Below are 26,452 nucleotides of genomic sequence, written 5' to 3'. Positions count from 1 at the left end.
GTTGCCACTGAATATAAAAATATCGAAAAAATCTATTTTCCATTATAGAAAGTGATACTCTTACCACAAGAAGACCAACCAAATTTAAGCAAGTCACATTGAACATTTTGATTAGGTTAAAAGGAGACTGCCAAATTCTCTTTGCACATTCTTCGTTTCAAAATGTACTTTGTTTTTGTTGATGTTCTGTTCTTTGCTTGTCACACAGAAGTTCATAGGAGATTTAAATGTCAGATCTAAATAGGTTTGTGATTTTTTTTCTATTTTAGACTATTTTCTTAGAATTTACTCGATTTTGAACCAGATTCTTTTCCTTTTATTTCAAAATTTTTTCTTGGTTTGATGCTTTAGCAATAAATATTGTATCACCTGAGTTGGGATTTACTTTTTTCTTGAAGTAAATTAAATTTATTTTCTTCTCAGATTATTGGAAAGTATTTATGGGATTATTAATTGATTTTACTTAAGTTTTTGAATTTTCGTGTTTAAAAAAATAAGAATATGAGAAACAAGTCTAATTTCTTTTATTCATTATTTGTTAATTTTCTTATAGCGATTGTAGCTATTCAACAAGAAGTTTATGTAATGTATATGTGGAGCTTTAAATATCGACTAAGTCAACCTTCATCTATCAAAAGGTACCTCAAGATGGAATCAAGTTAACATGTCTTATATACTAGAGAATTGGTATTTAATATTTATAGTGGTTGATATGCCACATATATATACATCATACCATTTACCAAAAATAAACACAAAAATTTCCAAGGCATTCAAACACTAAAAGATAGATCTGGATTTTAAAATGCAGATTTTAGCTATCATAGTTATAATAGCTCTTATACTTAATACTACATAAACTTAACCATAATTTAGAAATGGTTCACAAAGCAGTTTTTCTAAATGCTTTAGATGCTATCCTCTTTTGTTACCTTTTTTAATTTGGCTTTTATAGGGATATTTCTGTATCATGATTTGTCACGCCAACTATAATTGTCAGGGCACTAATTAGATTTTAAAATTGAAAATTTGAAAAAAAAAAACTAAAAACATGTAGCGGCAGGGAGTTGGTATGAGTTTCGAATTGGTCCCCTTCTGTGATGTATTTTTTAGTTACTCCCTGGCCAGGGCCTGGAATTTGGCAAGATTTCGGTTTATTCTGCTGCAGATCATAATACGGAAATCTTTCCACTTTTATTAATTTGTTAAGCCTTTGTTGTTTGAACAATTATTTTTTCCCATGAAGTTATAGTTTGTAACAGGTTTGAGATTTATAAAAAAATACTATTTAAAAGAATTAAATAGATTGAACTTTGTGAAATATACAAAGGAGCCTTTTCAGGGGTCTGCCCAGGCCTAATTTACTACCGTTTAGCGGTACCTTCACAAATTCAACTTTAGAAAAAACGGTAGTTTCACAAATTCAATTTTACGAAAAACAATAGTTTCACAAAATACTTTTTCTTAAAATTTTATTTTTGTATCCCTTAAGAAACGATAAATCCATATTTTTGTGTTGTATAATTTTATAATCAGTATAATTTTTAATTTTTCACAAATTATGTCTGAGTTTTCACAAAATAGGTACCTCTCAGAAAAATCTAGACAGACCCCTGCTTTTAATTTTTTAAAAAAAAAGCATAACCTGAAGTGCACTACACGAAGAAATTCAGTAACAAGTAAATGAGTTTCATGTTACAAGTAGAGCTTAAAAACATATTAAAATTTTTTACCAAAATTTATCCTCTGTTAACCTTTGGGATAGTAGAAAAATTAAGACCGATATTTTTATCAAGAAGATCTATAAGAGTTTTTGTCCCACTGTCTCTGAAATTGGCTTAAAATTGAAAGTTACAGTATTACAAAAAGTGATAAATTATATTTTTGTAAATTATCTTAATTAGGGGTGTAATGGTATTCTCCTTATTTATCCCTTTTGCTGAATATTTGGTTGACCAAATATTCTGCAAAGAAGTATTGTTTGTAAAGTTATTTTTCGACAAAGTTGTTTTTTTTTTGGGGGGGGGGGGGACACCTGAATAGATTTAATTAAGAATAAATTCAAATGATATATTTTACTATACATTATTAGAAATAGTTTTTGCACAGATTTGTAAAGTTCTGAATCTGGTTAATTTATGTTCTGAAAGACGCTTGGAAAAGGGAAATTTGAAAAATTGAAATTAGATTACTTTATACTGAACCACGAGTTTTGTAATGCTGATTTTTTTTCTTTTTTTAATTATACTTAGGCAAGTCAATTTAATCATTTTTTCAACACTTTATGTTTTAAAAATGAGATTCCCCCCCCCCCCCCGTTTTTATTTAAAGCGAGCGACGCATGTTAATGGAGTGTTTCTAATAGATTTTATTCTTTTATTGTCGCTTTTTTCTTGTACGGTAAGACAGATAACTAGTAGCATAGAAAACTGTGATTTTTAAGGTTATATTTCAAAATTAAAAAACAATTTTTTTTCTGTTTCTCTTTTTATCTTTCTCATAAACTTTTCTGTTTATGACTGTTTTTACTGTGGCAGCATTTTTTAAAGAGTGTTTCTAATCAGGGTTGGGGTTTTGGACAGGACACATGGGTTTTACTGTCTTAAACTGGGTAAAACTGTCCTAAACTGGGTAAAACTGTCCTAAACTGGGTAAAACGGTCCAAAACCTTGAACTTTGGTAAAAGGTAAAAATTCTATAGGTGTAACCATTGTACACATAATAATTACATGTATCAATAAATATTTGATATTTTTTATACAATTTACTTTAACTTATCAAAAGAAAATAATATAATATAATAGGAAAAGGTTTATAATTTTTGAACCTCCATAATTCATTGAACAACAAATGTAAATAACCAATCCTTTAAATATAAATATGCTTTTAATACTGATAAATAATATTTTTGCATAAGGATAAATAATGCAATATTAAAAAATAATGATTTTTTTGAAAAAAAAAATACTAAATTTGTTAAAAAATTAACCTTTTATTTTTCACAATATTTTTTTAAAAAAATGTTATAATTTCTGCATCACAGGATGATAAAAAAGACATCTAGTTTTTAAAAAAATTGTTTTTAAATATAAATATGTCAGTTTAAATTGAAAATACAAAGTAACTGAAAAATGTTTTAACAGTTTTGAAAGGCATAACATCAGTTTCAGTTACTGACACTGGTGATGTATCACCACTATGCTAAAAGAATTGAATATGAATGAAATAACAGTATTCTTGAATAGTACTATAGGTAAATAAACCTGTTTATGACTAACCAAGCACTTAGTCCCTAATAGCTTAACCTGTATGACAAGATCCAACTTCAGTTACGTACTATTGAATGAGAGGACCAATTGAACTTGATTACTGGTTAATCTTCCTTCGTTTAATGTTTAAATTGAAGAGTCAAACAATATTAATAAAACATTATACTTTTAAAAACAAATATTCTGCAATATAAAATTGCAGATTTAATTATCAATATGTTATTAGTTCTATGTTTATTTTACCACTTAAATATTGTTCAGATAAACTTGTGACATAATTTGAGTAAAAGGGTTTTGGACAGGACGGTTTAAACCGTGGATTAATCCATTCTGCCCTAAACCTTTGCCAGCCCTGTTTCTAATGAACATTATTCTTTTATAGTTAGTCTTTGATAAAAATCTGGCATTGTAAAAAAGTTAAATTGAGATTGTTTTATCCCGCTCGGTATGAAACCTCACTTCACTCAAATAAAAGAACACTCGTGAACTGTAACCTTTAAAATGCTCATTTTATTGGTGCTCTTCTTTGTATTGTTCACCAACACAAACACAAGGATGATCTCACAGAGACACAGAACACTTCTAAAGACACATTCTCAAGACTCGTATAGATAGTGTTTTAACAGATATTTTTTGAATTAAATCTCTTGTTTAAAAGTTAAGAATGTTTTCTGTTTTGGTTTCGATCTAACTTTTTCTTTTTCAAAAATCTTTATCAGAAAACATTTTTATTATGGCGTGACAATTAAGAAGGTTTCTATTAGACTTTAAACTTTTTCTTGAAAATACTGTAATCAGAAAACTGAAATGTTTAGCTGTAAAACATTCATTTCAGAAATTGGGATAAATTATTATTTTTTCTGTTTTGCTTTTGTATCTTTTTTTTTAATGAAATTTTCATGCATTGCATTTTTAAAAGCGCTTCTGATAGACATTATCTCTTTTAATGTTTTATGGATAATTTATGGATTTTATGGATATTCTAGAAAATATTATTTTTTGTATTGAAGTTTAGTTTTAAGAATTCAGAGGATAATTCTTTTTCTTTTTTCCCCCAACTTTTTTAAAACTTTTTTTTAATAGTTAGTTTTTTTAATTTTATTTTAAATAGTTTTAATTATCTTTATTATCTTAAACATTTCTATTAAATTTTTGTTTTTGCCCCATACCAATAATACAGCTAAGTTTTGATTATTTTTCAATAATGACTAAACTTAATTATATATATAAAATAATATGTATTAATTATTATTATTTTGTTTAGAATGTTGTTATTCAACCGCCGAATATTCGGTATTTCCTTGATTATTTTGGCCCAATACCGGCAAATCACTATTGGTTGCATCCCTAATCTTAATTTATGTTGTCTTTTGCTAATTTGAAATGAAAATACTAATACTCTTAAATGGATAAATGTCTTTAAAGATCAAAGAATTTAAAAGGTTTAAAGTTAACAAACTTTTTTATTAGAAAGCAAATAAAATTGGTGTTTAGTATACACAGCTAAGTTTTTTTCTAAGTGATATTTATTACAATTTATTTATATAACGGGTCTGTCCATGCCGAATTTACTACCGTTTAGCGGTACTTTCACAAATTCAACTTTAGGAAAAACGGTAGCTTCGCAAAATACTTTTTCTTAAAATTTTATTTTGTATCCCTTAGGAAACGATTAATCCATATTTTTACCATATTTTTGTATTGATTTTTTAATATAATTTTTAATTTTTCACAAATTATGTCTAAATTTTCACAAAATAGGTACCTTTCAGAAAAACCTAGACAGACCCCTGTATAATGATACAGCACTATAAGTTTCAGAAGGAAATAAGCCCTTCCCTCATCTATGGCATTTAGATATAATGTCAATCTCTAATAGACCAGTAAATGAGATTTTAATAATCCAACTGCTTATATGAGAAGGTTTGACAGGTGTTATTAAAAGAAGTGGCTATGTATTTTGGGTTCATGATGTGTTTTAAGAAATTGTAATAAATTCAATATACAAATTACTTAAAATATATTTAAATTTGTTAATTTTATTTAAAATTGTTTTTAGAAAATTCTTTAAAACTTTTTGTCAATGGGGAGGGAGACAGTAAGCTTTTCATGTATATGATGATAATTTATTATGGTTAATGTATTATTGTCATTTTATAAGCTATGTTCATATTGATTTACATCTTTTTAATATATTTAAATTATAATTATTATTTGTCTGTTTTGTTTCCCTTTTATGCATGTTTAAATAATTTTTTTTTGTGATTTCAAAAATAAATAAGCTTTAACTCTAAAGCTGAGTTAATATTTTACAGACCTCTAACTGGCTGCCCGCCAACAATGCCTGGTGGAAGAATGATTACACCTGTTACTCAGACAGGTGTCCCTTCTGTTGCTTATCCAGTACATCCAAATCCTTATGGTTTGATTTCAGCTCAACCTCATCCCCAGTTCATATCTCATCTTGCATATAATCAGCTTTCAGTGAGTTACTGTTTTATTTAAAATATGCATAGATATTAAAATTAGGGAAAATGTTTAGTATTATTTGATGTAATAATTTTTAAAAAATTTTTTTTGGATTTTTTAAAAATTTTTTTTTTCTTTTATCATACAGTGTTTCTGTTGATCATCCTCCTACTATCCTTGTCACACGCCATAACTATGTTATATAAACATATAACTTGCAGTTCAGAAACAAGAATATATCATAGATCATATTACAAATTTTATTTTTTAACTTTTGCTATGGGTTTTAATGACATTTTGTTAAAAAAAAATTATGATTAAAAATTACTGCAAAAAATTTAGTTAATTTATTATAAAATAGTAATATATAAAACAGTGTTTTCATCATAGAGAAAAAATGGGTGAAAATTTCTCACCCTTTCTCAAACACAGGGTGAGATTTAAAAAAGTTAAGTGAAATTTCTTAAAAAACACAAAAACTCTTAAAAAAAAAATCATTTCTTTAATTATAATACATTTTTAACGTCTTTTATTTTTTAAAGCATTGAATATTTTTGATGCATCATCATAGAAGATTTTGCCTTTACAAGGTATTTGTCCATTTTGCATAAGTGCATAAAAAATTTGAACGTCTTACATGAAGAAACCTTACCTACGGTAAACGCGTGGTTGCAGACAAATGTGTTCTGAAAGGGGTTCCGTGGTTGTGTTCTGTTGTTCGAAAAGGTTCTGAACAATACTGGTAAATAGGGAAGCTAGATAATGGGGCAGATGTTGAAAATAATGAAAGATCCAGTAAGAAAAGTGAAACGGATTTTATTCTAAATGACGTAATTCGAAGCTTTTTCCAAAATGCGAGAAATTCGCGAATTTTGAAATTGATTTATAGAATGCGAGAATTTCTCGCGGTAATCATTTTTTAATGCGAGAAAAGAAAAAAATGTGCGAGATTCTCGCGCTGTAGTGAAAACACTGTATAAAAGAACAAGGTGCAAAGCTGATGGGGACTGCCCTCTCAAACTCTCTCTTTCCTCATTTTTGCAAACAATTAAAAAACGCATAATTTTTTTTGTCTATAACTGAGCTATCTCAGTTTGATTCATGGTTTGAAATATTTTGTAAAATATTATTTTCAGAAAAAAATTAATATTGTGAAACGAAACATGAAAAATTGTGAAAAAAAGGAGCAAAATATCCCCCAATAGAAAAGAATTGAACAATTATCCCCCTCCCAATATTTAAAAATGCCTCCTTAAATAATCAAAAATATTCCTTAAATCAAAATTACAGTTTTAAAACTAAAAAATTGTATAGAATATTTAGAAAAAAATTGTACCCTCTCTCCAAGAATAACTATGGTGAATTGTTCCTCTTGGTAGCCCCTGTGGGCATTCTTATAAAAAAGTGAAAACTATAGTATTTTAAAATTTAAAATATAATTAGATATTTTTTTTAAATCTATATTTTCATTCTGAACACAAAATATTCTTCAACAAATTTATTTTTATAAAATTAAGAAATATCATACTTCTTTGTTAACCTTGCCACTTGTCACTAACTTTCTGTGACTTCATTTTAGATGGCCCATAGGTACTAAGATTTGGTTGAAATGTCTTGTTATGTTTTAGCATTCGATTTTCATTTAGCATCTATATAAATGCGATTATTTATTATAATTTTTTTCTTTTGTTTAGAATGTTCAGAATAGAATGTCTGTGGTAGGTGCTGTTCCACCAACTATGCCTGGTATGTACATTCCTGTTGCTCAAATTCCAAGAGCACCTGTGCTTGCTTCTCAAATGCATGCAAGTCAAATGCCTGCAGGAACCGGAGTTGTGTAAGAATTATTTTTTATTTATCTCATACTACTTTTTCATTATTGGATTTGTTATTTTTTTAAATTGGTATTAAAACTCTTTTTGAAGTTTACTAAACAGTAATTAAGTGTTTTTAATAAGTTTTTTAAGTTAAAGGGTTTTGTCCTTTAATTTTTAAAATTCAAAGCACTTTTCCTCAGGAGATTTACTTCATACTCTTGACTTTTTCTTTTTGATAAAATAAATAGGCTAAAGAATACTAAAAATTTGATGAATTCATAGTTATTCTAGTTCTCATTAATAATATAATATTTTACTAATTATTCTACACATAAATGTAGTACATAATAATTGCCTGTGTTTAAAAAAAGTACCTGTGTTAAAACTTCTTTGATTAAAGAAAAAAGCTTATGAAAAATATTACATATTTTTAAAGTAAACATTAAAAAGATTTTCTCAAAAAAAAAAAAAAAAAAAAATTGTATGACAGAGGCTAAGATCATTAAATTTCAAAATCACTAGATATAAGAGTGCTGAGTTTTTTCTTGTGGATCAAAGATTTTGTCTTTGCCTACACAGGCTTTACTTTATGAATTTAAGTTTGACATTATCATTACAATTCAGAGTCAACAAGTGTTTGGGAAAAATCTAGACCTGTCTTGATGTGTTGCAGTCTACAAAGATATATGAAAGAGAAACTACTTAATTTTTATGCATTTTTTGATTTGTTAAAATTTGATTAAAATTGTAATTTGGTTTATAACATTTTGAACTGAACTTTAAATTAATTTTTTTTCTAAGCTGTATTTTATGATATTTAATCATAGTTTTTGTGTTTTAATAAGGAGTTACAGGTTAAAGAAACCTTTCCAATAATTTATAGACATCATTTATCCTTAAAGAAATTAACCAAAAAGTATATATATAAATTTTTTTAAGATTAATGTCTTCCCTGTCTACTAAGCATTGCCCTCCCCCCCCATAAGATTATTTTGTAAGAGAAGAAAATAATGAGACAAAAATATTTAACTTTATTTAATAAAATTTAATATTCCAATTGTAATAATTTTTCTTCTTTTTAGAATCTTTGGGAATAGGTAAGTGTTAATTTAAAAAATTAAGTTTTGTTTTTGAAATATGTAGTGGCTATTTTTATTGTTATTACTTTATATGGATAGACTATGATCAAGTTTTAAGAATTCTTTTTCTGTCTTATTGTTGTAAATTTTGCTAGCATTGCAGATAACTAATAAGTTTGTACTGAATTTGTTTGTGAAATTGTTCATGTGTGCATTATTTATGTATAAAATTTATATTTGTTACTTTTAGCATAAATATCTATTTAAAGATAATTAGAAAATTTTTTTTTCATGAATCATTGCATAATTCAAATTGCTATTTTTACAACTTGTAATTTGCTTTTATGTGTAGAACATCAGCGATTGATCCATCTAAACTGCTAGAGCAACAAAGAAAAATGGAAAAAGAAAGGAACTTCCAATTACAACAACAAAGGCTTAAACAGTTCACTGTAGCTGGTAAAAAAGGGAGTATGAATGCTGATAATTTGATTGATAGTATGTTTGGAAAAAGCCATGCGAAAGAAACTGTGCAAAATTCTACATCTGTTAAATCCAACCCAGGTGAATTTCCAGTTTTTGAAATTATTCATAAAATTTCTAATGCTCGGATTTTGATGATATTGTTATTAATTTATTTTTAGTTTTTCTCTTTTTTTGCTCTTTTAGGGCATATCTTTTTTAGATTTTTTTTTTAATTTTAGGACATTATTTTAGATTTTTGGAATTTTTTTTAAATTGTAGGGCATTTTTTTGAAATGTTTAGAAGTACTAGCTCATTTTTACCACAACCACACATTTTAACTGCGTTATACTATTTTATGCATTACCATTTTCAGAGAAAAGATAACCTTTGCTTTTCATTGAGATGAGCTATTGATAAGGATAGAAAATTGATAAGAAATGACTTAATTCTATAATGTTTTTGTAACTAAAGTTGCAGCTAAAAACAAAGTACTGTTGTCCTTCATATTAGAAGGGATACATTTATAAGAGTTATTCAACTAGCTGAAACAAGAAAGAATGTATCTTAACGTTGGATTGAGCACTGTAATTCATCCACATGATCAAGAAAATTAGCATTTTGCCAAGAGTTATGTAGGGTTTGTATGTCGGCAAACTTTTTTCTAGAAACGCTTAATAATTCTTAAAGTTGCTAGTTTTTAGAAATACAAAGTTTTCATAGTTTGTGTAACGCTGGCCAGGTGGCCGAGCGGTTAGCGTGCCTGACTGCGAGCCAATGGCTGCGGGTTCGAATCCCGTTCTGGGCGTGGATGTTTCTATCTATGTGTTGTCATCTGTTGTATGTGATTTGTGAATGTGGCCCACCCTATGAATGGGTATTTGTGGCAGTGTGGCGTGGGTAATTTTGCTCGTCTCCGTGACCTAGGTTCACAGGTGCCCACTGGGTAACCTTAGACGAGCAACACTTCCGGCATCTTACAAGATGAAGAACGAAAAGTTCCGTACCTGCCGCTATAGAAAAAAAAATATTTTGTCTGACATATTTACTCTGTGAAAAACTATATCAACGATTGTTATATTGAGACTTTGAAGAAAATTAGAAACAATGAGAGTCATTTTTCACTATTATTAAGGGCATTTTTCAGTAATATTAAGGGCATTTTTCAGTAATATTAAGGGATTTTTTAGGTCATCATGATCTAGGCTGTTGTAATTTGTTTTGTATTTTTTGTTACAACGATATTCATTTGTATACTTTTGAAAATGTTTGTTTTGCCAGATCATTATGAAATTAAAAAAACTATACCAACTACAACTCATCAACCACTTACAGAAATTTCTTCTGTTCCTTTTGAAAACATGTTTTCTACTCCTATGACTGCTAGTACTTTTCCTTCACCAGTGGCGAATCCTGCTGGGAATTCAGTAATTAAACAAGAAAAAGACAAAAAAGGTAAATAACTATGTAAATATTTCCCATTTTTAAAAAATATTTTACTTAATTTGTTCTACTTGAGCCTATGTTTTTAGTTACTTTCAGTAGTTCAAATAAATAAATAAAAATTGATAAAAAATAAAATATAATAAATAAATAAAAATTCCTCTTAACTTAGTAACAAAATTATGATGCATTTTAATTGCATTTAAATGGTTGAATATGTTTTCATTGAATTGATATTTATATAAATAAAAATAATGAAGTATTTTGAAATGATGGCCTTTCATAAAATCTCTTTTTCTCAGTCTCTTTTAAAGCCAATTTATCATGCAAAAGAATTCTTATAATATCAAAATATTTATCCCTCTCCTTTAAAAAAAAAATCAAAAAATCATTATCTTTATAATTTTTAAAATCAAGGTTTTTTAGAGCATAGGCTTAGGGGAAATGCTTTTCTCTAGTCTGAATATTTAAAATTTTCTTTCCGTCTTAAGTTTTGAAAGATGTGTAGCATAATGATGTCAGATTTCTATTTTCATGAACTAAACTACGTGATATCAATGAATTAATTAAACATAGCTATGGGTGCAGATTATTATTTAGAGGAGTGATTAAAGGAGTTAATGCTAAAAAAGAATTAAACAGGGAAGATAAAAGAATTCAATTAGTTATTGATTGGCTATCATCATTCAATATCAATGATTATTAATCACTCATTTACTCCCACAGTTAAGAAAGTTCTCAAAGTTGAAAAGGAATTCAAATACAAGTAAACTTAATAATTTGAATGCCCTACATATTCAAAGAGTTAAACCATAAAACCAGTTTATGAAAAATCAAATGTCTTCAGAAGGAATGTGGTTTCAATAAATTTTAAGCACTTGACATAGATAGGCTAAAAATTTTGCTGAACATGTTAAAAATAAATTAAATAAAGCGATTTACAATTTATTCATAGTGGAATAATTTTGCACCATTTAATAAATTTTTTTCCTGACATATAAGCTTAAATTTTTCTTCCTATTAAAATAAAATTAACTACAGTGAATTCGCGATAACTCGAATCTGATAGGACTGACGAAAAACTTTGACATATCGGAAGTTCGACTTACCATTAGTTTCGGTTTTGGACTTTCAAAATATTGTCGGATTATTTAATTAATGCTTATTAATTACAAATCTTCTAATTGCTTACAATATTTAAGATCATTTTTCTGACAAGCCATTTACGATAAGACTGTTTGAAACACTTTGTGATACCCTGGTCCATCGGCTGCAACTTTGCTGTTGTGTTTGGCGGGAGAAACTGCAAATTTACTGCTTTCAAATTAGGTAGATCACTATGTGCTGTGCATTTATCCATAAAGAGTATCACTTTTCTTTTTTTAGCAAAGAATTTCCGATCTAATTTTCTTACATAGTTTTCAAATAAAACTGATGTCATCCAAAACTTTTTGTTAGACTTGTAATCCAAAGGATACGTTTTTACATTCTTGAAACATCGGCGATTTCGGTTTTTTCCGATAACAAGTAAGGGCAATTTCTCTGTCCCAGATGCACTTCCTCCAACTAGGAGAGTCAAACGTTCCTTGCTCATTTTACCCCCTGAGCTGTTTTCATCCTTAAACATCAGTCTTATTTGGAAGACATTTAAAAAATAAACCCATTTCATCAATATTGAAAACATCATTTTCACTGTATCCTTGAAGTAATTCTGGTAACGTTTCATTTAACCACTGTTCATATACTTCAAGAGGGACAGCTTTAGCTTTTCCATGAAGAGTGCGAAAGACATTGTGTGTGTTGCAAAGGAAGGGGCAAGATGTCAGCTCCTAGGTTTTTCTTCTTGCTTTAAAAGATCAAAAAAAAAAATCGAGTTAAAGGGAGTAAAATTCGAGTAATCGAGAATAATTAACATGAAATTGTAGATAAAAGGGTCGGGACCTCATAAAAAAATCGAGTTATAGTAATATTCGAGTTATCGTACTTCGAGTTATAGCGAATTGACTGTATAAGGTTTTGTATTAATATTGCTTTTAAAAAGCTCAATTCATTGTACTCTATATAATGCTTGTATTGGCACCTTTGTTTATGATACTAATTTATAGTGTTTTTTAATTGTAGATCAAGTAAATTCATTTTTTAATTTTTATGAGGCAGATTTTTTAAAATCATTGTTTACTTAAAATTAATTTAATTCTTTATGCTTATTGATAGAATTACATGCTATGATGATGGAATGTTCAAACTTAAGTGGCCCTCAGAAAGCAAACAAGTTTTTCAAACCTCCTGTTAAAGAAATAACCCCAACAACGCAATCACGGTCAACATTCACTACAAGTGATAAAGCCAGAAATTGGAGAGATATTAAAGGACTTGATGAAGTATTTGTTGAGAAGAGACCTAGTAATTATATTCAAATATTTTTTTTTGCTATTAAAATAAACAAACTTTAACATTTTAAAACATTAAAAACAAATTTCTACTTCTCAATAATTTATATTGATTTTATTTAAAATTTTTTTATAGGATTCCCTCCCTGGTGTTGCAGAGAGAAAGTTCCTGAATTGTATCATAAGATTGAGTCGATTGTTACCGGAAATGGTGCTCATGCCCCGGAAACAAGTTTGCTTTTCCCAATATTAGTTTCATCAGGCTTACCTCAACAGTCATTGGCTCAAATCTGGGAAATGGTGAATCAGTCTGCTCCTGGTTATTTGACTATTGAAGAAATATATGCTGCATTAGCACTTATTGCAGTTTTACAGGTAAAATATTTGTAAATAATTTTATTTCTTTTCTTTTCTTTTGTGGTTGTTTGATATTCTTTTTAAAATGTTTTTTTCTTCTCTTTATTAATATATATATATAACATTTAAAATAATAGCTAAATAGAATTAAAGGATCTTCAATCGAAACCTAAAAATAATGATATTTTAATTGTAGATTAGCCATCCTTAACAAATGAGAACATTCAGTTATTTTTTTCACATATTAAAAGAATCACATCACTTCTGAATAATTTCTAAGTTATCAGTTAGAAATTCAATCTTTATTTATGAAATGAATCAATATTTTGCTGTAATATGTCTTTATGAAGCCAAAATTCCGTTCAATTTAATAAATGCTTTGAGATTTTAATACATCTCCAACCGGTCTTATGATTTGTTATTACGGCGTCAATCCTAACAAAGTCTGGACATTATGGATCACATGGCATGAAAGAAATAATAACTATATGCTGCTTGTGAAAAAAGTACACACTTGTCTTTTAAAAAATGAGCTTCTGCTCTATGTTCATTTGTAAATAGTAGTTTGATTCCTTTAATCTTTTTATCTTAATAATTATTTAATAAAAAGTATAATGGTATAATTTGTGAAGTGGATATGCTCTAAATTCTGAAATCTTAGAAATTATAATCTTGAGAGATAAATTCGAATCAGTGACTGCAAATATAATGAGATAATCTCGACAAAAATGCGTAACATATATATATCTAATTACAGGGCAGCAACCCCATTAATTTTGATAGTGTTTTTAATTTACATAGTAGAAAACATAAGCCGATAGACTTTAACAAGCTTTGTTTACTGGTATGGTGTAAACAGAAGTCTCACCCACTCTCCCAGCTGGAGGGGGGTTGACTAATATCAAGACAGTAGTGGTGAAGGTTATGTTGGCAACATCTTACAGCAAAAGACACACAAAAACTATTGCTCTTGCATTATATACTAATGGACAAAAAGGTGAAAAGGCTCAAATCGTTCATACTTTGTAACTCTATGCATCATCGATAATCATTTAATGCTTCCTAATATGGAAGTGAAAGAGGGACAAGATTCTAAAAATAACTCCTTTGAAATATAAATCTAATTATAATTCAATGATATGTTTTCATCCTTGAAGTCCCAAAGTAGAATTTCTACACCTATTTTTTACCAAAGACATTTTATGAAAACGAGAGTTTTAATATTTTTATTAATACAAAAGTATTTATAAGTTTTGTATTACATATATATATATATATATATATATATATATATATATATATATATATATATATATATATATATATATATATATATATATATATATATATATATATATATATATATATATATATATATATATCTTGTTGCAATATGTTTTAAAAGTAATTGAATCTTGGATCTTAAATTTCTTATTTTGGTCATGTTTAAGTTTTAGCTATTTTAGTGGCTGATTGTGACTTGTATTTTTATACATTTATCACTTTAAAATTCATGCAAATAATATAGTTTATGTTATATTAGAGTGGCCATGCTGCAAAAACAATTGATATATTATACCACCTCCCTTCTGGTCCGGTTCCACGGTTGCAATGTTTTACCAGCTCAGACCAAGCAGCGGGAGATGTTGAAAAACAACCTCACCAACTATCATCAGATGTAGTATCTCTTTCTTCTGGTCCAACAGCAACATCTGATTCATTGAGTTACCAAGCAGTTCGGCCAACTGCTATTTCTCTCAAGACCAATATCCCTAGACTGGATTCTCCAAGCACAGCAAATAATTTTACTAATTCTAAGTTACCTTCTATTTCATCAACAGGTTAGAGGTTTTAGATTTTTAAGTATTCTGTATTGTTTTTTGTTTCAAAATATTGTTTGTAATTCTTTCAAAAAAATTTTATGTTTTTAAAATATTTAATTTCTATTATAAATAGTGAATGTTTTCTGGAGTAACTGTTAAACTTGGAGCTCTAGAACGCTCAGCATCATTGTTGTTTTTATGACCATGTTTAAATTCAACATACCTTTCATTAAAAGTTAATTTTCCTAGTTCAAAGTCTCCCTAACGCTTATCAAGTCACTGTTTGTCTTCAGTATTTTCAGTATTCAGAAAACCAATTTTTAATCAATGCACAGAATGTTTTTTTTGACCATTGTTTTTAAAAATTACAATATCAGGGTCACTAAAACCACTTGTGACCTCTAAACAACTGTCAGAATGTCATGAAATTTTGTGATGTGTCCTTTGAAGGTAGCCGCTATCCAGAAATCATATGGTTCTAACAAAAGTGTTGAATGTGTTATATCAAAGATTTATTGAGTGATGTATAATTGCCTATTATGTAAACGCAATTCACTTGTGTATGCTTTAATTTGCTTATTTAAAGATTTTAAGTTGTTATTAAATTTTTCATTTTAAATGTAATTGGAGGGTAAATCTTGGTAACAATTTCTTAGTTTCTTTCATTATGGTTTTATAAATTTGGAAAATTTATGATTAAATCTGTTTTAAAAGTTTATGAGTTTTAGAAAAAAAAACTATTGTTTTCTGAAATTTTTAATAATTCTGTTATGAAACAGAATATTGGTATATTTCAGCTTTTTTTTATTTCTCTGAGTTATTTATGAATAAATACTATCAGCAAAATATTTTTTTTTAAATATTTAAAGTAAAAGTGTGATTTTTTGATTGGAGGAAATAATAAAGGCTATTAATTTTAATTTCATGGTTATCAGTGTAAAGTAGAGTTAGATGGGGTAAAGTGGGTATATGTTAAAAATGCATTTATTTTCTCCTTTTAAATTGAGATAATTTGTTTTATATTTTTTGAGACATTTACTGGGATTACGGCAAGCATTTTGTTTCCATTTTTATAAATTGATAAAAAATTTAATGTTTATTAACTATCTGTTCATCATCAACTTATACAGTATGTTAGTTTAAGTTGTTGATGAATTTTCTTCTAATATCATAAAAAACTGACAAAAACTATTAATTTTAGTTCAAACTGTTAGAGGGACATCTAAAGAACAGATCTAAATAGAAATTTAAAAATTATATTTATTATGAATTGGTTTCTGAGGTGGGGTAAAGTGATTATATGGTTAGGCTTAGCTAAGTGTTGTATGATAGGGATATTTTTTTACTTCTGTGTTATCTTTAGTAAGTATCTAATGCTCCATATTTTATTATAAAATTGTTGAAAAATAATTTACTTGTTTGTTTACAGCCCTGCATAGTAATTTTAACAATAAAAACAAAATTTCTTTTAAATTTTATTTTTTAAAAAGAAGAATGATGGGGAGCAACAATATATCAAACATATTATACGATTAAAATGACCAAAATAGCATAATGGTATAACTTAGGGAGCATATTTAAAAGTATAGATGAGTTTTCACACAAATTTCTGAATTCATATGGCAGTTCTTTCATGGAAAACAAAACAATTTTCTTAAATTAAATAAAAATACTTCTTTGCTATAAATAGTAAAAGCACTTTAAATTACCACTATAGATGTTAACACTCTAATTTATATTTCAAGTAAACAAAAAACTATTACAGTCTTTTTGCTTTTGATGAAATTGTATAAGTTATGCAAAACACACTGCATCTAAAGTGAAATCTAATTTTGATAGCCATGAGCATTAACTTTTAAGTTTAATAATACGAAAAAAAAATATTTTCTAGCATTTATTTTTGTTAAATATAATTATGGTAGATTTATTTAGGAGCATTTTTATTTCTAAAGCAATATTTGCATAGGTTTTTTAGTGGTTATAAAAATAAGTTATATAGGTTATAACAATAAATGTTATTTATTATATGTATTTACTTTTTTAAAAATATAATGATGCATCTTGGAGATCTGTGTGCATGAAGTTAAGAGATTATTTTGTTCAAAATGTAGGGATACATTATTCTCAATGTCAAATTTTAAAATGTGTTTTATACCTTTTAGGATTCATAAGTTCACCTGATGATGAATTTGATGATTTTAAATCAGCTACTCCTACATGTGTCAATTTCATGATGTATCCATCTTCCACAAGTAATAGTATCTCTCAAGAAGATGAGTTTGATGATTTTAAGCAAGCTCCTGTTTCTGCTGTAGTTGATTCTAAAAAAGGAATTTTCGAAACAGCAAATCCTGTTGTCGGAATGAAGCCAAGTGTAGTAGAACAAGATTTAATGTCTCCCGAGGAAGACAAATATAGTGTATTTCGCCTTTTGCAAAAACCCGAGAGTACTGACGATTGGGCAGATTTTTCTTCAAATTCATTAGAATCTACAAATAACATTCCTGCACCTGCACTTAGTATCACAGAAAAATCTTCCGACGTGAAAACTGCAAATGTTTCAGATTTCAACGCTTTTAAAGATGACGGGGGATTTGCCTTCTCTGCAGACAATATTTTTAATGTCGAAGTTGCAGCTAAAGAAGAAGATGACTTTGGAGATTTCCTTTCTGCTGAAGTGAAACAGGACTCAAGTGTGACAAACATTACTACTGAGTTGCAAAAAATGAGCACCAACTTTGCTGACTTCTCCAATTTCAGTGATAGCATATCTGCTGCTCCAGCCTTGAATGTGCCTGGGGGGAATTCACAAATGAATGAGGAATTTGGTGAGTTCACGAGTAGTTTTCCGGCGTCCAGCAGAGTTGAATTGGGTCAAGAGTTCCTTTTCCGCCATTTAAAAGACAATATATCCCTCGCCGAAAGCCAGTCAGTTTCAAGTTTGGAACTCGGAACATTTGATGGGGGTGGTCATAGCGGCGAATCTAAATCTTCTCTAAGTCGGCAGGGCTCTATTCCAAGTTTAGATTTGAAGAGCTCAGGTTTAGAAGTGAATGAAAGTGAAGACTGTTTTGGCGACTTCCAAAATGCCCCAGTTCCAAACAGAGTTTCTACAACTCCATCACCCATCAAAGGAATAGAAGGCAGTGAGTAAAAAGATTTTATTTTAATTTGAGCTTTTACTGTACTCTCGAGATAGATTCTAAAATGTTTTTGAATGCAATTTTTAGAGTAACAAGTGAAGTAAACAAATTTATCGACTCATTTATGATTCAGTCATCATCAGTATTTAACCCTTTATTAGGCCGGGAAAAACATATTTCTTGCATACTTCATTCATTTTTAAATGTCGATGGGAAGCTGTTTTCCGACCTATGATTTGTGCAGCCATCTGCTGAATAAATGTAGATAGCATTTAAGGTTCATGTGGGGTCAAGAAGAGAAACCAACACACAAAAGTTATTTTTCCCTTCTACGTCATTTGATCATTTCTCATTGAGTTTATTTGTATAGTTATAAACAAAGAATTTATAAATTTGGTTATTTAATAGCACAGAAGGCCATTAGCCAATTCTTATTCTTTATGGTCAGTGGCCAATTCTTTATACTTTACAGTAGTTAAAATTTTGAAAATTCCCTTAATTTTATAAATCCCTCCCAAGCATCTCCAATGTCACCAAATCCACTGTGTAATGTATGCTAGGATTAAGCCTCAATCTCAATCACAAAAATATTTTAACATAACATTCCTTGAAAAATGTTCCCTATAAAGAGAGTTAAAAAGTTTAAGTTTTGATTGTACTCATTGTTTATACTAAGTTTCACTCTACATTTATTTTTTAATAAATAGATATGAAATAACTTTTTAGAGCATTTAAATTCCGTCTTAAAATTAAAAAAATCTGTATAATTATGTATGATTACATAATTTATCTGGCATATTTCTTGGTTCAAATTTTTAACTGTCAAAAGTTATTCATCTTTATGATTTAAGTTCCATCTTAAATTAAAAAAATATAGTGTATTGTTTTTTGTATTAAATACTTCTTAAATTCATTTTGATAAATATTGCTTTTTTTAAAAAACTTTTTAGGCAACTTATCTGGCATATCTCTCAGTTCAAACTTTCAGCCCTCAAAAATTGTTCCTCTCACTGATAAATACAGTGTAATACGCTCTGAAGAAGTAAGTAAAAATTTATATATAAATTTTAAAATTTAGTTTTGAAATTAAAATATTTTTATCTGGTAAATGTGTAAAAATATACTAGTTAAATTGTAAAAAGTGTTTCTAGATAGTAAAGTTAGAAAGTGGAGGGTATTTATTATGTTAATCATATTAGGTACCGTGATGCCTCTCGGAAGCAGTGACTCTGTTCTACAGTAAAATGGTCGTCAATGGAGGTTGGTCATTCTTAGGGGTTACATCCATTGACTTTAAAATGTTATCAAAGGTACATGATTTTTCGCAAATGGCTTTAATTTTAGTCACTGTCATTTTCTTGGTGCAGAAATGCTACTTGTGTTGACAGCATAAAAACAAGATCGATGAATAAAATTGATTGTAGCATTGTCTTTGGTGCACTCTGATTGCGACTTGAGATTGTAGATCTCAATTAGAGACCCTCAAAAGGAGCTCTCTAAATAAGGGTTTCAAATAAATATTTTGAATACATTTTAATCTACTTATTTGTTTTGTCAATATTTTTTCATGTTTCCTTATTTGACATTTTCCACATTTGGTGCAGAGGTTTTAATGGTCTTTCATAAAAGTTTTCTTCAACATGGAGTCTATGGAAAAAATTCTGTGTCTCACAAAAGTGGTCATAAATAGAGGTGGTCTTTCCTGAAGGTTTCACTGTATTTTATTTCTAGAATTTGGTGCATAGTTTCACAGACATTCAACTGACTTTTTTTCATGCTTGTGTTTTGAGTCACATTCATTTTTGTGTTTTTTGCTCACTTTAAAAATTTTTTTGAATTTTATGGTTAATTACTCTTTATAAACAATTAATACTGTTTAATAATAATCCAACAGTTTTAATTTTGGCATTTTTTAGGGGTGCATAGTTTTGAAAAGGGGTACAGAAGTTAAATTTTGGCACTGCAATAAATTTAATTTTAATATCAATACAGAATAATTTCATTATTCCTTAGTGTATTAAGAGCACTATCAATTTTTATAAGAAATTAAAAACCAGATATATAAAATAATTTTGAACTAAAAAAAAATTGAAATTTTACACACTTTGTCTTATGTCTTCTTTAGTAAATTAAATTTTAATTTAAGTGTTGCAGGTTTTCAACTTTCTCTGTGGAAAAATTAATTTTATAATTTTTTACTGCATATAAATTACTTGTATCTTCAGATTTTAATTTAATTATACTCTTCAAGATTTCTTTGAACTACTTTACTTGAGCATATTTTAGTTAAAGAAATTTTCTTGGAAAAGAAATTCAAAAGATTTAAATTTCTTAGCATTTTGAATTTATACCACTATATTGTAATTTCAATATTGTAATTTTGTTGTTTTTTCTTTTTCAAAACTTATTGAAATTAGTTTGAAAAAAAGTTATAAAATTTCCTTGGTCATAAATAGAGGTAGTTTTTCTGATCAGTTTTTAGTTGAAAGACAGATTACCACACATTCACCATTCAAGAGCGACATTTTATCCTCAATCCATAGGTTGTTCATTCCTAATATAATTATAGCGCTTTGTTTATGTTAAAATTGTCTTTTTTAAATGTACTGTCTTTAATATATTTATGTTTGATTTTCATATTTCTGAAGGATAAATCGAGTTTTAGTGTTTTATGGAAGTTTCTCCTCTATATACAATTTTTCTATTGAATAACAGAAAGATGATCCGGTTTTTTTCGAAGGAAAAACAACTGATGAAAAGATGTCTTTAGTCCCCTCTTATGTTCAGTCAGTTAACTCTCTCTATTACTTTTTCACATTAAAAAAAAACTGTATTTCTACATGCAATCTTTTTGTATAGTGAGTCAGTTATAATATTCTATTAAATCTACCAGTTGACAAAAGCCTAAATGGTAAATTATTGAAGTTTTTTTTTCTTACCGTACGATTTGTTGTATTATAGTCTTAACTGCTGAAAAGAGAAAATTTCTGAATTTTTATTTTAGTAACTAATTAAGTAATATTGAGCAATTTGAATGCTAACATTAAATTCATTAATGCAACCTATTTTATTTTTGATTATTTTCTTTACTCAATATTAGATGCTTGTTTGTATTAAGGTGTAAAAAAATTAGATAAGTAGAATTGACAGAATTTAGTTCATTGAATGAAATAATTTGTTAATTATTCTAGAAGAAAGAAGAAGACCAACATATCAGTAGTTGGACTCGTTGTCTTCAAAGCTCAGTTAATATATTAGAAAATACAAAGAAAATATTTAATCAGATGAGTTGTAGTTCCGTTTGCAATGAAGTTCTTTCATCTGAAGAAGGAGGGAATTATGTGAAAGGTATATTGCGTTTATATATTTTTATAACAAAACTATTTTGTTTAATATGAAAATTCATAATAAAAATTATTAGAGCGTTTTATTTAACACTATATATTTTTTTTTATAAAAAATATTTTATAAAAAAATAAAATAAAAAGCTTTATTTTATAAAGCTATATAATATATAGCTATTATATATTATAAAAATAATAGGTATGCTATAAGAAAGAATTCGTAACTTTATTTCTGTTATTAGGAGTATAACCCAGTATTGTAGGAACTAGTATGATTTAATTTAGTTTTTGTCTGATTTATTTAAGGCAGACAACTAAAATTTAATTATAAACCATAATTCAATTTTTGAAGTATGGTACTCTTTTTGTTATATAATATAGTATGAAGAGATACTTTATTGCATTAATCTTCATATCTTTCCGAAGAATTGGGATATAATTTATTACAAATATATGCACTTAACTATAAATTTTGTTTGGCTATCGTATAGGTAAGCCGAGTTTTTGCAGGAATATCTATTACAGCTTCAAATAAGAGCCAATCAGCTTATAAGCTCAGAGTGCATTTTTTCATCCCAAATTTATCCAGAATTCAAATATTGTATTTAAACCTTAAGAAAAATTAATTATATTTATAGTGTCACAGCATGCATAATTTTGAAAATAAGGAAACAAATTTTAGTGCAGGAAGTATTGAAAGTAATTATTTGTGTCCCAAGGCTTGAAAGTGAATTTTGAAAACTCCAATTTGTCTAGCTAAAAAACGAACTGTATAAGTTAAAAAGAAAACTCTTATAAAGTATGCTTTGGATATTATGTAGATAAGTGAAATTTTGTGCAAGAATAAATGCAGTTAAACGGTAAAAAAATTACTGAAAAATAATTTAATTATGAGGGATCTTTTTTTTTTTTGGATATGAGTAAATAATCAAAAATTTATGCTAGAATGACTATGATTAAAATAAAATTAATTAAAGTGAGGATTGTGACTATTGGATTAAGGAAATGCTTATTTGGAAAAAATTATTGTTACTCTGTATATTTTTGGATGAAGGCTTTTAATTCAGCTTATTATACTTTTTATGGATGAAGATGATACAATCTTAAGACTGTTAATTTATATCATATCTCATAGAATGTGTTAATAGTTTTAGCATTTGAAATTGTACAGGCAGCACTGATACGAAGTGTAGTTTCATAAAATCATGAGTTAAAGCTCCAGATATTCCAAAATTTATATTTTTTCTTATTCACCATTTGTTTTTAATTCTCTTTTATCATGATAAATTTCATTTATTATTTGATCCTCTTTTATCATATCAGTTTTTTATCAGAAAAAGTTTTAAAATAGACACACTTTTCTATTACCTTGCTTCTTGCTATGCCAGTGAACATTGTCCTCCAGCAGTGACAGGCTATGTTCTTGAAATCAACTTCGTAAAACTAAACTTGTTTTCTAGGTGCCTCAGACCAGTATATAAAGTTTGTTGACTAAATTTCAGAAACAATATTTTTAGTTTTTCTGAAAGTCTATCATAGTGTTAAATGTATTTCACTGCTCAAGAATTCTCTTATTTACTGAGCTTGGCTCAAAATTATAATGATAGAGGAGTAAATATTTATGTCTTTAATGAACTCTTTATCACACCGAAACTAAACTATTCAAGCACACCATGAAATATGATTCAATAGAGGATACGACACCAACCAACAATCACACCGAAGGCTGATAGACTCTAAAAACCGCGATAAAATAAAACAGTTTTGTATTCTAGTACATATACTATTATTCTTATATTGAAATTAATGTTTAATTATATTGCATTTTAGATGTGATTGAAGTTTATAAAGTGGCATGCAGGATAAAATTTACTTCCAAGTCATATAGTAAACAAAGTGTAGCTATCCTTGATCTATTGAAAGAAGTAGAACAAATTTGGAATTCTATCGGTGGGTTCTTTGCTGGTTCTTCATTAATGGTAAGCTAAAAACAGCTATTTATCAAATACTTTCTTTCTTATTTCAATGTTGAAGGTGTTGCTTTTAAACAAATGACAAAATGGATTAATGGAAATTGAATTTTTAACTTAAGGAAATTCATTACTGGTTATCTCTTAAGTTTTTGTGGGTCGAAAGCTTAATATTTTAATACATCAAATTTTTGTATATGAAACAGAATTATTTTTAACTTGTATTCATTTGAACACTAAAATTTTATTTCACATTATTGCATATTAGTTATAAAAGCTAAATTACTAATTTTTGCGAGAAATTATAGAAAATATTTACAATTTTATGCGTTTTTAGTCAGCAAACTAGTTCATTCAATTATAGTTGAACTTTGTTTAGCCAAATTTATTGGGTCCGATTCTGTTGTTACAATTTTGTTGTTATGATGAAAGGCAAAGAAGTATTTTCTAATCGTGTTATATCACAAAGCATTGAGGTTTCTGTCGATCATTTTCTTAGTGTACCAAAGAAATCTGTGCAATTGAGTATTTTTGATTCTGGAAAAAATATCATTTAAAAAATGGAGGTTGTTGTTATTAACTGATCCCATTTAGCATTGTTGTTCGCATTATTCATGTGATGAACAATTCAAAAACTTGCACATAAAAGAAGTTTTTATGATACTTTATTATAGATTTATATCAACATGAGTTATATATCTCTATATTATTGTATTGCAGTACAAATCTGTGTTATTTTCCTTCTTTGATTTATACATTGGAACAACTTTAGGGAATAATATGAAGTTATTTTATCATATTTTGTATGATCTTCATCTTAATTGAAATCCATGCATTGTTTCTTATTTTATTATTCACTGATTGGTCATTTTTTCATAGTTCTGTTTTGAATATTTTTTTCCCTTTTTATACATTAAATTTTTGATAAGTAATAACTCTTTCAATTATCGGGAGTTTCAGATTATTTGGGTTTGAATGCATGGTGTTCTACTGGATTTACAGATTATGTGTAGAGAACAAATTTTTCTTTTAAAGCATATTGATATGTTAAAAAAAGGGAAATGTTTTTTTACATTAAATTTGCTAGTTACACATTGATTTTGTAGTGAAATTATTAATTCGAATTTAAGTTAGTTTTAGAGATTAGAGACATTAAGATGTAATATTTTTATTTTGAAAGTCATATACCAGTTTTATTACAGCCTCAAGATTCTTCTTTTGATTTCTCATCATCATTGCTAAGAACAGATGCAGCTGACAATGTTAAAGCTTGTGGCTTATGTCTGTTAAATGTAGAAATAAAAAATAAGGATGACTGTTCTCTTAAGTTATCATATGGAGGAAGAAATTATCACAGTACATGTGCAAACTTTTGGGTTAATTGTGTTGATCCATTACTACCTGCTTTAACTTTACCTCAGTTGTTGTAGTTTTTATTGCATTTAAACATAGTATTTGTTTATTTATATTCAAAATTCTATATACTGGTTTGTTTTAATGTTTTGAAGTTGCTGGTAAACTTAGTTCTACACTGACAAAATTTTATTTCAGCTATTGTCATTTTTTATGGGTTTTAATTATGTGCTAGTTTTTATTCTCATAATTTAAGATATTATTATATTTCTTTCACACAATGCATTTTGATAACCATGAGTTGAGTTGAAATTTCAATTAAGAGAAATTAAGTTAAAAGATTGACAAATTGTAAAATAATTTTTATGAATATTTCTTGTGGTAACACAATATTTATTTCACACAATAAAATATTCACAAATTATTTGATGAATTTATAAGTTGAATATAAAACTCATGAAGCTTACCGTGAAGGTGTTTAATTTAGGATGACTTATTGTGGTGAGAAGAATTACAACTTCATTATCTTATATTTCATTTTTTTTTATAACACATATTTATAAATTATTTAGTTTTAAGTTTCACTCATTAAAGTGGAACATGCACTTTATTTGCCGTAGAAGTTTTTAAAGAGCTTTTGTTGGTTTGATCTCATTTCTTTTTAAAAATAAGTAATAAAATTTGATCAAGAGAAGTGACAGTCAGTTTCATGGTGTAGAAAAATCAAATTAAAAATCTTAAAAAATTAAATACTAATAAATACAAAAAAATAACGACATTTAAAGGTAAGCATTTTACTATTTTTCCTTTTGATGAAAATTATTATTTCATAGTATTAATGATTCATAAACTGCTTTTTAAAAATGTTTTAATTTTATGTTTATTAATTGCTATAAAGTATTAAAAGTTTAAAGAATATATAAATTTGAGATCTTTTTATGTGCTGACAAAGTTACCAATTGTTGAACTATCTGTTCACGTCTAACACTCTTATTTGGAAGCTTTAGACTTAATGACTTTAGTTTTAATATAAAAGATATGCAATTAAACTTTTAAACCAAAAGCACAGAAATATTGTTTTAGTATTAAAAATTTTAAGACAAAAAGCGCCTAATTAGAAATAAGTGAAGAATTAACTACAATTTCTCTTATCTTCAGCTTAACTTCCAATTTACATTCTGATTATACTTCAATTTTTCTGATATAGAATTTTGTGCTATGCATGTTTGGTTTAATAAAGTATATAATTTATAGCTTCAGTATTATTTTCTAACTTGAAAGCTAATTTATGAAAGAAAAAAAAATGTTTGTTACTTTAAATATCAATTTTTAAATTAGATTGTATTTATTATTTTGTTGAAATATATGAGTATTTATATATAAAAAAAATTTCAAGCCAAGTATGTATATTTTTATCTGTGTTAGATTTTATTGTGATATTTGGATGTTTTGATGTATGAATAAATTTTGTTGTGAAAACGATGTTAAAATTGATATTTTGCAAAAATAAAAAAATAAATTTCACAACTGTT

The 26,452-nt window shown here is 27.4% G+C and overlaps 1 protein-coding gene across 2 annotated transcripts; it reads left to right on the top strand.

The window, feature by feature from the left end:
- Positions 1-64: 64 nt before the first annotated feature.
- LOC107442671 (synergin gamma) lies at positions 65-26,452 on the top strand. 2 transcript variants are annotated; one of them, XM_016056295.4, is made up of 13 exons: positions 65-244; positions 5,585-5,753; positions 7,433-7,575; positions 8,987-9,198; positions 10,379-10,552; positions 12,755-12,943; positions 13,067-13,305; positions 14,831-15,128; positions 17,273-18,256; positions 19,204-19,295; positions 21,445-21,601; positions 23,428-23,576; positions 24,770-26,452. In XM_016056295.4, the coding sequence occupies exons 1-13, from the start codon at positions 228-230 to the stop codon at positions 24,995-24,997; spliced, it is 3,051 nt and encodes a 1,016-aa protein (XP_015911781.2). In that variant the 5' UTR covers positions 65-227; the 3' UTR covers positions 24,998-26,452. The 2 variants fall into 2 exon arrangements, with proteins under 2 accessions (XP_015911781.2, XP_087015267.1); XM_087159141.1 differs by having other exon boundaries at positions 98-244; positions 10,433-10,552.

Source organism: Parasteatoda tepidariorum, chromosome 3 (genome assembly GCF_982258835.1).
Source record: "Parasteatoda tepidariorum strain Cologne lab strain chromosome 3, Ptep-v5.0, whole genome shotgun sequence".
NCBI lineage: Eukaryota > Metazoa > Arthropoda > Arachnida > Araneae > Theridiidae > Parasteatoda > Parasteatoda tepidariorum.
Note: the sequence above shows the minus strand (reverse complement) of the source record. Positions and strands in the feature narration are given on the sequence as shown.

Bases quoted from the DNA above. Each gene is read 5' to 3' on its own strand.
- LOC107442671 (XM_016056295.4), top strand. The intron at 5,754-7,432 runs GTGAGTTACTGT...TCTTTTGTTTAG, and splicing joins TTGCATATAATCAGCTTTCA to AATGTTCAGAATAGAATGTC. The intron at 9,199-10,378 runs GTGAATTTCCAG...TTGTTTTGCCAG, and splicing joins ATCTGTTAAATCCAACCCAG to ATCATTATGAAATTAAAAAA.